The sequence below is a fragment of the Pan troglodytes genome, chromosome 5 (assembly GCF_028858775.2).
Source record: "Pan troglodytes isolate AG18354 chromosome 5, NHGRI_mPanTro3-v2.0_pri, whole genome shotgun sequence".
Lineage (NCBI taxonomy): Eukaryota > Metazoa > Chordata > Mammalia > Primates > Hominidae > Pan > Pan troglodytes.
Genome location: NC_072403.2, coordinates 141,029,144 through 141,047,408, shown reverse-complemented (window position 1 = coordinate 141,047,408; position 18,265 = coordinate 141,029,144). Strand labels below are relative to the sequence as shown.

Below are 18,265 nucleotides of genomic sequence, written 5' to 3'. Positions count from 1 at the left end.
AGATACAATGAACACCCTAGCACACGTGCAGTTGGAGTCCTAGAAAGAGAAGGAAAAACACTGGTCAAAAAACAGGTTTTAAAAAAAAGCCTAAAAAAAAAAAAATTTAAAAATAGCCTAAAATTTCCTAAATGTGGAATAAAATCTCAATTTATAGTTCCTAGAAGCTTTGTGAATCAAGCAAGGTAAGCTTGAAAGCCAAACATAGACACATCATAGTTTAACTCTGAGGTTGGAAAACTTTTCTGTAAAGGGCCAGATAGTAAAATAAGCCATATAAAGACTCTCTTCATTCTTCCTCCTCTTCTTCCCCCTCCTGGTTCTCTTCATTCTCCCCTTCTTCTACTTCTCCTTTTAACAAACCTTTACAAATGTAAAAACATCCTTTGCTTACAGGTCATACAAATATAGGCCATGAGTCAGATTTGGTCTACGGGCCAAAGTTTTATCATACATGGTATAAGTGTCAAAAGGCAGATATAAAAAAAATTTTTGAAATCATCTAGTGAATTAAAGATATATATATAGAACAAAGAAACAAATAATGGCTATGTTGTCATAAGAATGAATGAAATCCAGAAAATAATGGTGCCACATCTTTAAAGTGCTAAACAAAGAAGAAAACACACACCTCTGTAACTATGTGGAAAATATCCTTCAATAATGAAAGTAGATTAAAGACATTTTCAGATAAAGGGAAGTTGAGAAAATTTGTCACCAGCAGCTCTGCACTACCCAAAAAAAAATGTTAAAGGAAATTTTTCAAGCAGGAGGGCAATATATATAAGCTAGAACCACAGAGTATGGAAAATGGGAAAGGTATGGTTAATGTAATTTTTTTTCCTTCTTTTCATTTCTTTAAGATTGTTTTCATAGTTTTGTGACTTCAAACAAAAATTACAACATTGTATTGCTGGCTTACAAATTATGTGCAATATATGAAAACAATAGTCCAAAAGATAGGACTATATCACTATATCGTGAGCTTAAAATACTACCATCTCACACTGGTCAGAACGGCTATTACTGAAAGTCAAAAATAACAGATACTGGTGAGGTTGCAGAGAAAGGGAACACTTATACACTGCTGGTGGGAAAGTAAATTAGTTCAGACACTGTGGGAAGCTGTTGGGAGATTTCTCAAAAAACTTAAAACAGAACTAGCACTCAGCTCAGCAATCCCATTACTGGGTATATGCCCAAAGGAATATATATCATTCTATCATAAAGCCACATGCATGCCTATGTTCATTGCAGCCCTATTCACAATAACAAAGACATGGAATCAACCTAGGTACCATCATTGGTGGACTGAATAAAGAAAATGTAGTACATATACACCATGGAATACTACGCAGCCATAAAAAAGAATAAAATCATGTCCTTTGAAGCAACATGGATGGAGCAGAAGGCCATTATCCTAAGTGAATTAATGCAAGAATAGAAAACCAGATACTGCATGTTCTCTCTTATGAGTGGAGCTAAACATTGAGTACACATGGACACAAAGAAGGCAACAATAGACACCAGGGCCTGCTTGAAAAGGGTGGGAGGGGGGTGAAGATTGAAAATTTTATTATGCTTATTATCTGGGTGACAAAATAATCTGTACACCAAATCCCATGACACATAATTTACCCATGTACTACCTGAACCTAAAATAAAAGTTGGAATGGAAAATTATACAAAGAGGTACTGCTAAAAAGATAATAAAGGAAATAAAATGGAATACTGAAAAATATTTGTTTAACATAAAAGTAGACAGAAAAGGAAGAATGGGAACAAAAATTTTGTGACACAAATGGGAAACAAATAGCAAAACCCAATCATATTATTAACTATATTAAATTTAGGGACTAAACACACAGTAATTGTCAGGATAAAAAATCCATCTATTTTACTCTTTATAAGAAATCTTTTAAATGAAAATAAAGATAGGTTGAAAGTTAAACAAAATCAGAAAAAACATACCATACAGAGTAAGCATATGAAAACTGCTGTGGCAATATTAATAAAAAATAAAGTAGACTTTATGACAAAAAGTGATATCTGAGATTAAGTGGAGATCTTCACAGTTATCAAAATATTAATTTATAAGATATAAAAATCTAAAGATTCAAAATATTCTAAATATGTATGTGCCTCATAACAGTGCTTCAAAGAACAGGAAGAAATACTGAAAAAAATGAAAGAAAGGTAGGAATCCATAATCGCAGATTGGAAAAATCCACATTTATTTGTTTGCCAAGAGAGACCATGCACTGAGCCATAAGTTAAATGTCAATAAACTTCTAAAGTTTGACATCTTAGAGAGTATGTTCTCAGATCATAAACATCCAGTGTAGAAATCAAAAATATAATATTTAATAAAGCTCAAATATTTGGAAATTAACAAAAAATAAATCACAAGAGAAATTAGAAATTATGTTAAATAAATGACAATGAACATAAAGCATTTCTGAATTCATGAGAAACAGCTAAAGAACTGCTGGAAGGAAATCTATATTTAAAAGTTTATATGATAAAAGAAGAAAGGTGTAAAATCATAATTTAACTTTCCAAATTGATAGGTAGAAAAAGAAAATGAAATTTAAAACCAAAACAGGTCAAATGAATAATATAATAAATAGAACAGAATCAATAAAAACACAAAAAATAAAAAGGCAGAAGTTTTTTTTGAAAAGATTAGGAAAATTGATAAACCCCTAACATAAGTGATCAATAAAAGGAGAAAAGCACAACTTAATCATTTTAAAAATTACACAGGGGATATCTATATAGATGCTATAGACTTCAAGAAGATAATAAGGGAATTTTTAAAACTGCCAATTGCCAATGATTTGACAATTTAGATGAATTGAACAAATTACTTGAAAAATACAATATATCAAAAATTGACCCTCCCTAAAGATATTAATACAAAACCTATCTAGCCCTATGTCTAATAAAAAATAGCCAATACAATGCACGAAGAAAACTAGAGACTCAGATAGTTTCACTAGGAAATTTTATCAAGCATTTTAAAGAGAATTAATTTTAATCTGAAGTTACTTTAGAAAACAGAATAAGAGGAAGTGCATTTCCCCGATCATTTGTTGATGCCAGTATACCCCAATAAAAAACCTGACAAAGACATTATAAGAAAATAAAATTATAGACCAATATATTTTATGAGAGGATGTCAAAATTCTTAACCAAACATTAGTCAATTGAATCATCCAATATATAAAAATGATAATATATCATAACCAAATGGAGATTAATTCACAAATGCAAAGCTGCCTTCATATTTTAAAATTCAATTTGCGTAAATTGTCCCCGTTAACAGAATAAAGGAGAAAATCCTTATGTTCATTTCAGTAGCTTTCGAAAAGCATATGACAAAATGCAAAACCATTTTGTTATAAAAACTCTCTGCAACTTAGGAATAGTAGGGGACCTACTGAATCTGATAAAGGGTGTCCATAAAAAAATATGCAGTTCACATCATACTCCATGGTGAAATATTAGGTTTCCCTTTAAAATTCAGAACAAAGTGAAGATGTCAGCTCTCGCCATTTTTAGTTAACCTTGGCATAAAGATTGCAAAGGAAGAAGTAAGCCTGAATGTACTTGCAGGTAAAATGATTGTTTATGTGTACGTTTCTAAAGCATGTAGTTTAAAACTACTAGAATTAACAAAGAAATTAAGGATGGCGGGTGCTCCCGAATCGATGAGGAAAGCCGCTCTCCCCGGCAGATCCTCCCGGCCGGGGCGCCTCCATCACCCTGCCTGCGCCTCGGCACGCTGGCAAGGAGCCCGGGAAGAGACGCCGGGAGCGACTTATGAAAATATGCATCAGTTTAATACTGTCTTGGAATTCATGAGATGGAAGCATAGGTCAAAGCTGTTTGGAGAAAATCGGAAGTACAGTTTTATCTAGCCACATCTTGGAGGAGTCGTAAGAAAGCAGTGGGAGTTGAAGTCATTGTCAAGTGCTTGCGATCTTTTACAAGAAAATCTCACTGAATGATAGTCATTTAAATTGGTGAAGTAGCAAGACCAATTATTAAAGGTGACAGTACACAGGAAACATTACAATTGAACAATGACTCAGCTATACATTTACATCAGATTATTGGGAGCCTATTTGTTCATCATTTCTTGTGTTCAAGGACAGAATCTGGATAGTATGCTCCACGGCACTGGGATGAAATCAGACTCCGACCAGAAAAAGTCAGAAAATGGAGTAACCTTAGCACCAGAGGATACCTTGCCTTTTTTAAAGTGCTATTGCTCAGGGCACTGCCCAGATGATGCTATTAATAACACATGCATAACTAATGGACGTTGCTTTGCCATCATAGAAGAAGATGACCAGGGAGAAACCACATTAGCTTCAGGGTATATGAAATATGAAGGATCTGATTTTCAGTGCAAAGATTCTCCAAAAGCCCAGCTACGCCGGACAATAGAATGTTGTCGGACCAATTTATGTAACAAGTATTTGCAACCCACACTGCCCCCTGTTGTCATAGGTCCGTTTTTTGATGGCAGCATTCGATGGCTGGTTTTGCTCATTTCTATGGCTGTCTGCATAATTGCTATGATCATCTTCTCCAGCTGCTTTTGTTACAAACATTATTGCAAGAGCATCTCAAGCAGACGTCGTTACAATCGTGATTTGGAACAGGATGAAGCATTTATTCCAGTTGGAGAATCACTAAAAGACCTTATTGACCAGTCACAAAGTTCTGGTAGTGGGTCTGGACTACCTTTATTGGTTCAGCGAACTATTGCCAAACAGATTCAGATGGTCCGGCAAGTTGGTAAAGGCCGATATGGAGAAGTATGGATGGGCAAATGGCATGGCGAAAGAGTGGCGGTGAAAGTATTCTTTACCACTGAAGAAGCCAGCTGGTTTCGAGAAACAGAAATCTACCAAACTGTGCTAATGCGCCATGAAAACATACTTGGTTTCATAGCGGCAGATATTAAAGGTACAGGTTCCTTGACTCAGCTCTATTTGATTACTGATTACCATGAAAATGGATCTCTCTATGACTTCCTGAAATGTGCTACACTGGACACCAGAGCCCTGCTTAAATTGGCTTATTCAGCTGCCTGTGGTCTGTGCCACCTGCACACAGAAATTTATGGCACCCAAGGAAAGCCCGCAATTGCTCATCGAGACCTAAAGAGCAAAAACATCCTCATCAAGAAAAATGGGAGTTGCTGCATTGCTGACCTGGGCCTTGCTGTTAAATTCAACAGTGACACAAATGAAGTTGATGTGCCCTTGAATACCAGGGTGGGCACCAAACGCTACATGGCTCCAGAAGTGCTGGACGAAAGCCTGAACAAAAACCACTTCCAGCCCTACATCATGGCTGGTATCTACAGCTTCGGCCTAATCATTTGGGAGATGGCTCGTCGTTGTATCACAGGAGGGATCGTGGAAGAGTACCAATTGCCATATTATAACATGGTACCGAGTGATCCGTCATACGAAGATATGCATGAGGTTGTGTGTGTCAAACGTTTGCGGCCAATTGTGTCTAATCGGTGGAACAGTGATGAATGTCTACGAGCAGTTTTGAAGCTAATGTCAGAATGCTGGGCCCACAATCCAGCCTCCAGACTCACAGCATTGAGAATTAAGAAGACGCTTGCCAAGATGGTTGAATCCCAAGATGTAAAAATCTGACGGTTAAACCATCGGAGGAGAAACTCTAGACTGCAAGAACTGTTTTTACCCATGGCATGGGTGGAATTAGAGTGGAATGAGGACGTTAACTTGGTTCTTAGACTCTTTCTTCACTACGTGTTCACAGGCTGCTAATATTAAACCTTTCAGTACTCTTATTAGGATACAAGCTGGGAACTTGTAAACACTTCATTCTTTATATATGGACAGCTTTATTTTAAATGTGGTTTTTGACGCCTTTTTTAAAATGGGTTTTTATGAACTGCATCAAGACTTCAATCCTGATTAGTGTCTCCAGTCAAGCTCTGGGTATTGAATTGCCTGTTCATAAAACGGTGCTTTCTGTGAAAGCCTTAAGAAGATAAATGAGTGCAGCAGAGATGGAGAAATAGACTTTGCCTTTTACCTGAGACATTCAGTTCGTTTGTATTCTACCTTTGTAAAACAGCCTATAGATGATGATGTGTTTGGGATACTGCTTAGTTTATGATAGTTTGTCCTGCCTCCTTAGTGATGTGTGTGTGTCTCCATGCACATGCACGCCAGGATTCCTCTGCTGCCATTTGAATTAGAAGAAAATAATTTATATGCATGCACAGGAAGATATTGGTGGCCAGTGGTTTTGTGCTTTAAAAATGTAATATCTGACCAAGATTTGCCAATCTCATACAAGCCATTTACTTTGCAAGTGAGATAGCTTCCCCACCAGCTTTGTTTTTTAACATGAAAGCTGATGCCAAGGCCAAAAGAAGTTTAAAGCATCTGTAAATTTGGACTGTTTTCCTTCAACCACCATTTTTTTTGTGGTTATTATTTTTGTCACGGAAAGCATCCTCTCCAAAGTTGGAGCTTCTATTGCCATGAACCATGCTTACAAAGAAAGCCCTTCTTATTGAAGTGAATTCCTGCATTTGATAGCAATGTAAGTGCCTATAACCGTGTTCTGTATTCTTTATTCTCAGTAACTTTTAAAAGGGAAGTTATTAAAAAAAAAAAGAAATTAAGGATGGCTATAGGGCATAAAGTCAATATTCAAAATTCTTTAACAATTACATTAAATAATTGGAAAATTATTTTAAAAATTTTTTTACAGTCATGCAAAGCAAAATTCTAAAGATTAATTTAACAAAAGACATGCAAGATCTCTGTACTGGAACACTGACATGAATAAAGAAGATAGAAATAAATGGAGAGATATGCTATGTTCATTGGTTAAATGATTCAATATTATTATGATGTTATTTTCCTCAATACTTGTTTGCTTTTAAAGTTTAATTTCCTTTTTGACAAAATTGTATATATTTATCATGTGTGACATGATATTTTGAATATCATTGTATATATATATTATATATATACAAATTGTGAAATGGTTATATCAAGCTAATTAATATATTACCTAACATAATTATCAATTTTTTTGGTGAGAACACTTAAAATCTACTCTCAGCATTTTTCACGAGTAAATACATTGTTATTAACTACAGTCACCATGCTGTACAATAAATATCTTCAATGTATTCCTATTATCTAACTGAAATTTTATATTCTTTGACCAACATCTCCTCAAGCTCCATTTTCCATATTTGTATATAGAGTCTAAGCAATAATCCTAATATTTTCTGTAATTGACAAGTTGATTCTAAAATTATATAGAAACACACATAAAAAAGCCCCTACTATAGACAAAACAATCTTGAAAATAAAAAATAAAGTTGGTACATTATATTACCTAAATTCTAGACTTATTAAAGCAATGAACATAGTATGGTATTAGCACACAGAGGGAAAAATAGATGCTAGGAAAAATAGATAACTGAGGTTCTAGAAATTGGTCCACAAATGGTGCTAGAACTTCAGGTTAACCATATAAATCTGGTTACTTATTCACACCACACACAAACATTTACTTGATATGGGTAACAGCTCTATAAGTTACAATTTTGGTTTTTAGGATAAAAAAATATTTAGACTTTGAACACCCACTTCATAAGAGAAGATATAGGAATGGTCAATAAGCCCTTACGATTAAAATTAAATCCATAATCAGATGCCATTTCACACCCACTAGATGACTAAAATCCAAAAAGACAGTCAACATCAAATATTAGAGATGATATAGAACGACTGAAACTCATATAACTTTTTGGTGAACATTTTATACATTATTACTAATTTGGCAAAATGTTGACGGTTTCTTGTAAAGTTAAGCATCTACCTATCCTATGAAAAAAGCATTCTATTCCTAAGTATTTACACAAGGTAAATAAAAATATGACTATAAAATAACTAGTATAAAATTATTTGTAGGAGCTAAGCTAAAACTGGAAATGATCCTAATTTCTATCAACAGGAGAATGGATTTAAAATTTTGATATGTTCGTGCAGAGAAATACTACTCAGCAATTTCTTTCAAAAGAAAAAGAACTACTGATGCACAAACAGCATGGATAAATCTTAACATATTATGTCGAGTGAAAAAAGACTCACTAGTATGTACTGTATGATTTCATTTTTATGAAATTCTCTAAGAGGCACAACTAATTTATGTTCTAAAAATCAGAACAGAGTTTGCCTAGGGGTCCACTCCTTGACTGGAAGGAGCCATGATAAAACTTTCTGGAGTGATGGAAAAGTTTTATCTTACATCCTCAGAGATTTAGGTCAGTTTCAACTACGAAATGTTCCTACTTACCTTTTAATTTGAAGTTCAACTGTTTACAGAAGCTTTCAAAATTATTATTTTTTGGTATAAAACATTTTTGTATGAAAAAGCAAAAAAATAACTCTTTATGAAAGAAAAAGCATACTTTACCCCTTTGGGTCTGAAGAAGCCATCAATACATGTCTCGCAGTTTATACCAGCAGTGTTTTGGGTACAATTAATGCAGACACCCCCTCCAATGTACTTTCCACGTATATTCAAACTCAGATTTCTTCTGGCAACATTTTCATCATAATAGCATTCTTCAGCTTTTCCATGACAATTGCATGCTGCATTAAGGAAAAATAAATTCATAAACATCAATTTCAGATTTCAGATACATTTAAAAATCATTTCTGTTATACATAATAGATTTTTTTTTGAGACAGAGTCTCACTCTGTCGCCCAGGCTGGAGTGCAGAGTGGCACGATCTCGGCTCACTGCAACCTCTGCCTTCCAGGTTCAAGCAATCCTCCTGTCTCAGCCTCCCGAGTAGCTGGGGACAACAGGCATGCACCACTACACCCAGCTAATTTCTGTATTTTTAGTAGAGATGGGGCTTCACCATGTTGGCCAGGCTGGTCTTGAACTCCTGACCCATGATCCACCCGCCTCAGCCTCTCAAAGTGCTGGGATTACAGGCGTGAGCCACTGCACCCGGCCTAGACTTTTATACCATACGGGAAATTACATTTAGCATATACACACACAAACGTATCTAGAAAGTATCTGGATGTATTGGAGGTATTAATGAATTCACATATTTTAATAGAATTTGAAATGATTAAAACATATAAATTAAGCTCAATCATATGCAATTGCCAATATTTGGTTTTGACTAACATGCAATTTTATATGGTTCAACTTACAATTTCCTATTATAACAAATAATAAATTATTCAATGATGGCACTGAATGATTAACAGTTAGGTAATCTGTAATGAATTACTACCATATGGAAATTTCTGTATTAGATCCTGTGGGTAAAGAAAAATATGTATAATATAATTCCTTTCTTTTAATACTAATAACAACTAAAACATAGGTTTTTTCAATGCCAGACACTGTTCTAAATGCTCCATATTTGTTGCTACTGATTTTAATCCTCAAAAATGCTTTTAGGAATTAGGTATTATTATTATTAACCTATTTTTGTATACTAGAAACCTGAGTCCAGAGAAGTGAAATAACGTGTAAAAGATATTCTAATCAGTATTGGAAACCAACCTCTGAAGCCAGACTCCAGAGTCTGCACTGCTAAAGACTGCCAGAATCTCTTCACATTCTACCTGGTGAATGAAATAAGATACATGGCAGGTGCCAAGGAATTAAGACAAACCGAGAGCTAGTTTACTGGTGGCTAAGATCATGCTATTTTGCAACCAACTGTCTTGGATGTGGGTGTGCTCTCCTCTACTTAGCAGTCATATGACATTGGAAACTTCTGAATTTCACGAAGGCTCAGTTTCCATATAATACATGGAGTGGTCAATAGTAATTACTAGATTGGGATATTTAAAAGCACAAGTGAGATAATGCATGTGAAATCATTAGCGTAATGTCTTATAAAGAAGTTCACAATTGATTTTTCTTCTTTTCTTCCTCCTTGTCTTTTTCATGTTACATTAGAAGAATTCAAAGAAGTGAAAAATCACTTTCTCCAGAAAGGATTGGGTAAGACTCTTCTAAATATGAAGAATTTATATTAGGATAGAACCAGGGAAATATATCGATGCAGTCTCCTTCCTACCTGACATGTTGAGTTTCTTAGGAGTACTTACATTTATTTCCACGTGTGTGTGTGTGTGTGTAGGTGTGCTTGTATGCATACAGCTCAATCTTTTTATTTATTCTACAAAAGGGAAGGGGCATTTGTATACTGTTTAGAACCGGTTCTTTTTACTAACAGTAAATCATGGAGCCCTTTCCATATTAGCATGTGTATCCCCTAAGGGTACACAGGGTACTACTTGAATGAAGGTATTTATCAGGTCCCTATTAATGAACAGTTACACAGTTTCCATGTTTCTCCCTTTACAAATAACACCACACACATACTGGGAGGACAAGGATGCCGGGTGGAGGGAGGCGCTCTAATGTTAGAAAAGTTTCCTATTTGCCAGTTGAGTGACTTTGAGGCAAAAACTCGAGTCCTAGCATCACTTTAGTACTTGTCTCATACATGTTTTGAGAATGCTTAGCAGAATGCCTGAAACATACTAAATACTGAGCTCAATAAATGTTAGTAGCAGTAGTGGTAGCACTTGTATAATAATGACGAGGATCATGATAATATGCCTGTACATCTATATGAATATATCTATAGGGTAAATTCCTGGAAGCATAATTTCTAGTCAAAGGATACGTAAAATTTAAATTTTAATCGCTTAAAAAATTCCCCTCCAGGAACGCTATGACAAATGACTTTTCCTCTAGTAGATATGATAAAACAGTTTCTCCATAGCCACCAACCTTGTGTGTTATCAACCCTTGAATACAATTCCTGGACATAATAAGCATTCAAATATTTGTTGAGTAGAAGAATAAACACTTTGATAGGTGAAAAATAATATGTCATTGTTTTAATTGATACTTCCTTCATTATGAGTGTCATTATCTTTTTACAAAGTTATATGTCATTTCTGAGGAATACCTGTTTTGATCTTTCTAACAGGTTAATTAACTTTTTTCTTATTGATATGTAAGATCTCTTAATATAGAAAGGTTATTATCCCCTTGTCATGTTTGTTGTAAATACCTTTCCCAACCTGCTGACATTTGATTTAGAATATAGTAGTTTTGCTACGTTAATGGAGAGTTTCAAACTTTAGGGAACACATAGTAATCAATACAAATCACTAGGCATTGTAAGCAGTTTTATATCTTTAGGACAACATACAAGAATTCCTTTTTTTTCTTCAGAAAGACAGTGATATGGTTTGGCTCTGTGTCCCCACCCAAATCTCATTTGAAATTGTAATCTCCACGTATGGAGGGAGGGAGGAGACTGGATCAAGGGGGCAGCTCCCCCATGCTATCCTCGTGATAGTGAGTGAGTTCTTACAAGATCTGATGGTTTTATAAGGGGCTTTTCCCCATTCACTTTCTCCTCTCTCTCCTGTACCATATAAGATGTGCCTGCTCCCTCTTCCCCTTTGATCGTAAGTTTCCTGAGGCCTCCTAGCCATGCAGAAGGGTGAGTCAACTAAACCTCTTTCCTTTATAAATTACCCAGTCTCGGGTAGTATCTTTACAGCAGTGTGAAAACGGAGTGATACAGACAGGGTCTCACTATGTGGCCCAGGCTGGCCTCAAACTCCTGGGCTCAAGAGATCTTCCCACCATAGCTTCTTTCCAGTAGCTGGGATTATAGGAGCATGCCACTGGATCTGGCTATGAATTCTTAAAAGCTTTGTTGTAATAGTGTATTTCAAAAAACAGTCAAAACTTCTGCTGCCAGTATAAGCAGAGGAAAACATAAAGTAACATAGACTTATTCTCACACTATTTAGAATTGGTGTTGTCAAGAGTGTTTAGAACTATGAGCTACTATATGTAAAACCCTGATGCCAAAGAAACGGTCCATCACACACTCTGTGCAGCCAGGACCCTACACCTACAGCCCCACTTTCTGTCTGTAGGCTGCAGCCTACCCCGCTCTGTCTGTAACCTTCAAGAATATGGCTAGTAACTGATCACAAAGCCAGGTTTTTGTTCTATCATCAGCAACTTACTATTTCACAGAATGTCCAAGATATATCATATGAAACTGTTGTTTAGTAAAGGCTTAGCAACTGAATGAATATTCTATGCTTTTTAGAGATATTATCTTGCCTTATGTAAGCTAGATTGATGAAAATCCAAATTAAACTCAAATGAATTAGAATGTGATTATTCATTTTATGGAGGGATTTGTCATGTCATGGAAGGATTTTTCTAAATATTAAGGTGATTGGAATATGATTCAACTTGGAAAAGAAAATTTTTACTTAAGCTTTCAGGAATGTACTCATTGCTGAAAGTGTGATTTTTATGTATGGCTTTATGGCTAAGATCCCCATCTTGAATTTCTGCGTTTTTAAAATGTTTGTTTTTCAGTTTGGAAATATGACCTCCCCTCTTCCCTACAGAGAAAGAAAAAAAGTGTTTCACAATTCCACTATTTTAGAAATGTGTACAGTAGCAGTTTGAAATGTCTTGCCTTGCTTAGTCTACCTCTATTGCTAACAAGTTGCTCTATTGTTTTTGTTTTGTATTTAAACATAGAAACACAAGTAAAGAGTGGTAAAGGATTTTGCAGAGCCACTTAACATTACACAATTATCACTGTGTGAAAGCATGTCAGTGGCAACAGGAAGACCCCTACCTTCAAGTGCTGCTCCCACTTATGATTACTGATATTCCACAAACAGAAGAGAAATTTAATTAAAATTTAAAGGAGCTCGAGAGCAAACATCCCTGGGTGGCATTACATTTAAAGTCACTATTAAGAACAAATGTCTGTTCTCTATGGAGAAGCTGTGGAGAACTAAGGGATTAGCCAGAACATGGCTGGAAGTAGTTGAAGGAAACAAAGGCTGGGCTTCCAATGGTCCCCTACCATGCATGGTGAGTGATGATCCAATGGTGGCTCATGCCTCCAGATATGCTTTTGTAATAATGGGAGATTTCTAATCCATAATATCTTTATAAACAGGCAGACACAAATCCAAAAGCAAATGAAGTGAGTGCAGAAAATAAGGAGAGCTAATAGCATATATGCAGAATCTCAAACTAAAAAGAAAATACAGCCATACCTCAATATCCATGGGAATGGTTCCAGGACCTCCCTCAAACACCAAGATTCAAGGATAGTCAAGTTCCTGTTATACAGTGGCATAGTACTTGCATACAGCCTATGCACATCCTCCTGTATACTTTAGATCATCTCTAGATTACTTATAATACCTAACAAAATGTAAATGCTATATAAATAGTTGTTATGTTATATTGCTTAGGAAATAATAATAAGAAAAAGGTCTTTACAAGTTCAGTACAGATGCAACTTTTTTTCAAACATTTTTGATCTGCAGTTGGTTAGACCCATGGATGGAGAAACCATGGATATGGAAGGCCGACTTTGTATCTTATAGGTGGGGAACATTTTGTGATTAAGGTGTGTTATGATTCAATAGTTTTAAAGACATGTCATGTCTGACACATTGTACATGATAAATGTGAGTTGAGTTAATTTGTTATTCAAAGGATATATAGTGTTGGTATTAATTTAAAATGTCTATCAAGCTGTTTTTGAAGGCCATATATACTTAGTGAGCTGAAAAAAATGTGGTTAGGGCTGATTTACTGTAATATTAATATTTGCATTCAGTTGAATTGGACTTCATACTAGTTTAGGTTTGCAGTTCAGCCCAAGACTATTTTTAGGTCTTTTCTTGGGTTGAGAAAATCTCCAGAAACACAGGTTTCTCCATGATACCTGTCACCTAAAAAGACCAGTTGTCACTATTAGGCTATAAAGTCATCTGCTACATTTCTTAGATATTTCTCTTTAGGAAAAGCTAGACATATGGGTTGTCTTCGAAGTGATAATATAAATGAGTATTTGTTGACACATTTGCATAACCAGCCATTTCACTATTTTTCATTACTGGCTTTTTTTCTTGGAAAGGAAGAATGACATATTTTGTTGGCTTCTAAAGAACATACCTTCACATTCGGTTTTAGTTAGAAAAGTTCCAGCTCTCCAGGGTTTCTGATGGAATCCTGGACAGCACTGATCACAGCTATCGCCACATGTGTTATGCTCACACTCACAGCGAGATTTCTAGTCAAAAAGAGGGAGGAAGCACAAATGTTAGCCTCATTTAGAACCATAAAGGAAGCCTCTCTCTAAAGGTACTATGAAGAAAAGAGAAAACATCTGGACTGTGTACTAAAATGTAAAACTAGCCAGCCTGGGAAGAAAGTGGTGCCAGGCTTGAAGTGGGTATATTTGATCAACATCACCTTAAGGAAGTCCAGGCTGGTTCTTTAATCACTGGGTTTAGGCTCAGAAGAAAGCAGGAAGGCCCAGCTGGGAGTGGTCTTGAAGACTGAATTCTCCTTCTCTGATGCCTGGGATCTATGTGTTTTTTGGGGGTCGATTAGCTTGTTTTAAGGCTCCCCTCAAAATGTTGTTAATATTTTTGGATGTGGCAAGAAGGAGGGAGTTGATTCCTAGGCCTCTAGGGGTGCAGGTAAATCAGAAATCTAATGTCTCTAGGACTAAATCTCCTGTCTGTGCGTGCTCTGAATACAGTCTCAATTTACCACGTGGAATTGGCCTTCCAAGGCTGTCTTGTGGACTTTTAAAGCCTGGGAAACACTGATCATCTGTACACCTGATAGAAAGCACCCTGCATGCATTAGCTGTCTGTCCTGATGTTCTCCCTCCCTTTGCCTCCCTCCATCTGATAGGCCCTGGTGTGTGTTGTTCCCCTCCTTGAGTCCATGTGTTCTCATTGTTTAGCTCTCACTTATGAGTGAGAACATATAGTGTTTGGTTTTCCGTTCCTGTGTTAGTTTCCTGAGGACCATGGTTTCCAGCTTCATCCATGTCCCTGCAAAGGACATGATCTCATTCCTTTCTATGGCAGCGTAGTATTCCATGGTGGCATATGCATTTTTTCACTTCCTCCAAATAAAATAACAGTAAAGGGATTTTTAAAATGCAGAAAGCCAGTGAGACAAAGCGACTCTGTAAAGCCTGTGGAAAATTATGCCTAGGTGATGGGTTGATAGGGGCAGCAAACGACCATGACACACATTTACCTATGTAACAAACCTGCATGTTATGCACGAGTATCCCAGGATTTAAAGTAAAATTTTAAAAAATGGAAAACAAAAAAAAGAAGAAAGCACCCATACCAGGCAGAAAGCAGCGCTGCAGCTTTGCCCATAAAAATGTTAGTGTACTTTAATCTTCCTAGGAGATAACATTATAATCCAATCATCAGAAAACTAGCTTTGAGTATAATGTCATTTGCATTACAATATTTGAGAAAAAAAATTTGTGGCCCGATTTACATTCACTGATCTTACTATTCAATGTATTTTTCCATATACTATACAGGAGATGAGTTTGAATTTCACCAGTTTGTCTATGACAGGAAAAACAGATGCTCATTCATCTTCTCCTTTAGGTTATGTTCACTTAATTCATTGTCATTAATGAAAAAATTCTATCCAAAAGCATTCTGGCATTTTCCGGCTTGCCACTATCAGTACTCTCTTGATTCTCTCACCCACTCCACCCCCTCCACCCCCTTATTGCCCCTGCCCTATTTTATCCTCCTGTTCCATTGTCACTTATATATTTACTTCCCTGCACATTTTTTTACTCATTTGAATTAATTTTTTGATTAGAAACTTTAAAAGAAATGGTCAGGTTGATTGATGGCAGGCGTTCTCTAAAGCTAAATCATGAGGCAGGCTGTCATAGCTAGAGAGATTTCAAAATAGATAGACCAGTTTGGAGCCTTTTTGAAAAAAAAAAAAAAGGAAAAACTAATCTGTTTTCTGATACTGTGATGGCTGATTTCAAAGTCTATCATCCTAACTGCCAGCTCTTATTTCACCCTGGCATGGATTTCTGTTACACTGTCTAAGTGGGGACCTGACACCCATTTACAGCGTTCTCTGTCAGCAAAGACTCTCATGAAACATTTTACAGCTCAGGGCTTCATTTTGCCTAAGCATCCTATAAATATACATACATTTGTCGCTGGATCAAGTGGACAAGCCCTGGCATGACCATAGCAGATGCACATCCCTCCAATCGAAATATCCTTGACCGAGTAGTAATACTGCAAAAAGCAATCCAGAGAGAAATCCTGTTAAGGTGACTGCAAGGTGAAAGTAACAAAAGGGGACATTCAGTAAAAACTTTATTTTCTGCTTTTATCCTTAGTTTGAAGGACATTTGTGTTTCTTGAGGACAAGTGAGGACTCACAAAACTGACAAAGTAACTCCTAGCACTGTGATCTTAGCCCAAAGGAAGAGTGACCTTTAATTTAAGCTAGTTGGGCATTTTAGAAATATCTTTTTCCCAGTCAGTACCAAGTCCATGCTAGAGTACCTGTGGCTGACAGTAGTTTTTATCTGGGGCTAAGGACAGCTATTCTTCATAAAAGTTGTTTTACATAGTTTCTTGCAAGAAACCCTCTTTTATTGTGATTATAGCAACTGCAGTATTCACAAATCATACGCACACTGTTTTACTTGATGGATTTGAAAAGAACCAACAAAATCTGGGTAGAAATTGTGCTCATAACAATATATTCCTTAACCATATTAAGAAGAAAATTAAAAAGTCATTAACTGTAAGTTTATTGTGCAGAACATTTGCATTTTTATATTACTATGTAATATAGTCCATACAATTACCTTTATATATGAAGTTAACATAGAGCTATGTTACTAATTATTTTAATCTACCCAGCTATTTTTTAAGGATAATTATGGAGGCTAGACTATTTTTAAAATTTTAATTAATGTGTATATAACATTTTATAATTGTCAGAGCACTTTACATTATCATATTCAAATAATCATCTTAGCGTTAGATAGTTCTATTATTCCAATTATACACACACACACACAAAACAGATTTAGCTAGAATATGTAGGTGGACACATATCTGAGTTCCTTGACTAAGAATCCCCTTTTTCCAATTTACTTCTTTGTTTCTTTTTCCTTCTATTTGTTTTTGTTACATACATATAGTGTCTTTGAAAATATTTTTGTTATGTTATCTTATTTGATATACCTAGACCTTGAACTAATGGAACTGGCTAAGGAGTTTGGATAGTATAAACATATTTTTTCCATTTAACCTCATCACTTAATAATATAGACACAAATAGAGATATTTGCTTAAAAAGCTGATACAGTAGTATTTGTAAATGCTTTTAAAACTGGGAAATCTATTTTAAATATAAATGTATAATGCTTTGCTTTTGAGTCATGAAGAAGAGCTGAAATTTGCTATCTTATTTTTATATATTTAAATGAGTGTTTATTGAACTTGAGTACTTTCAAAAAACATATTTATATGTTGACTTATACTGCATTATTTTAAAGACTCATGTACGATAAAGTTATAAATAATAGATGTGTACCCCAACCCCCACTCTACCTCCTGCAAGAGATGATAGAAAGAACGCTAATTTATTTTCATTGATTTTTTTTCTCTGATAGATATACTGTCAAGAAAGATTAAATTTCACTCCCATTTCACACCAGTCTTCCTTGGTGTATATTTTTAAGTCCCGCCAAAATTAGAATTGAAAATGTTTTCTTAAACAAGTGAAAAATCCAAACATTGCTATAAAATAATGATTAGTTTTGCATGAGACAATTTACAATATGTTGAGGTATAATACAAGGGGAAATTATTTCAAGTTTGGAAAATACAGGGCACTAAAACATCTGACATATGTTGCATGGGACTAACTAAAGCCTTAAAAGTTATCTTGTGATGATGGAGAGGTTGGGTGTGGGAAGTTAAGTAACGAGGAAAGAAAACATGTGAGGAGTATTTAGGATCTGTAACTATTAACCCTAGTGATTCAGCAATTTTGCAACCGATGACAGTGGTCTTACCTTAGTAGGATCATTCTAGAATTAAATGCTTTGTCCTACAATATTAATTTCTCCCTATAGTCTTTTTTCTTAGCTATACCTCTAGTCATACAGTAGATACTCTATTCACAGGAGTTTGCTTTATAGAGTTACGGCTGAATTGACTTCCCTGGTAATAATGCCTTGGTTGTGTAGCAGCATATGTGGGAGGTGCCATAAACCAGTGAATATGGTAGAAGGTAGACAGGAGG

The 18,265-nt window shown here is 35.5% G+C and overlaps 2 protein-coding genes across 5 annotated transcripts in view; one reads left to right on the top strand and one right to left on the bottom strand.

Annotated features, from left to right (window-relative positions):
* LAMA2 (laminin subunit alpha 2) overlaps positions 1 to 18,265 on the bottom strand; it is a 634,923-nt gene that overhangs the window by 361,996 nt on the left and 254,662 nt on the right. For all 4 annotated transcript variants that reach the window (XM_016956287.4, XM_054686299.2, XM_054686300.2 and 1 more), the window contains exons 6-8: positions 16,147 to 16,236; positions 14,099 to 14,216; positions 8,503 to 8,681 (exon numbers count right to left, since the gene is read on the bottom strand). In XM_016956287.4, the coding sequence (XP_016811776.1) occupies positions 8,503 to 8,681; positions 14,099 to 14,216; positions 16,147 to 16,236 (387 nt within the window). The remainder of the gene's footprint in view (positions 1 to 8,502; positions 8,682 to 14,098; positions 14,217 to 16,146; positions 16,237 to 18,265) is intronic.
* Positions 3,949 to 5,777, top strand: LOC745829 (bone morphogenetic protein receptor type-1A-like). The gene has a single exon (XM_054686303.2). It carries the CDS (start codon positions 4,089 to 4,091, stop codon positions 5,685 to 5,687), a length of 1,599 nt encoding a protein of 532 aa, XP_054542278.1. The 5' UTR covers positions 3,949 to 4,088; the 3' UTR covers positions 5,688 to 5,777.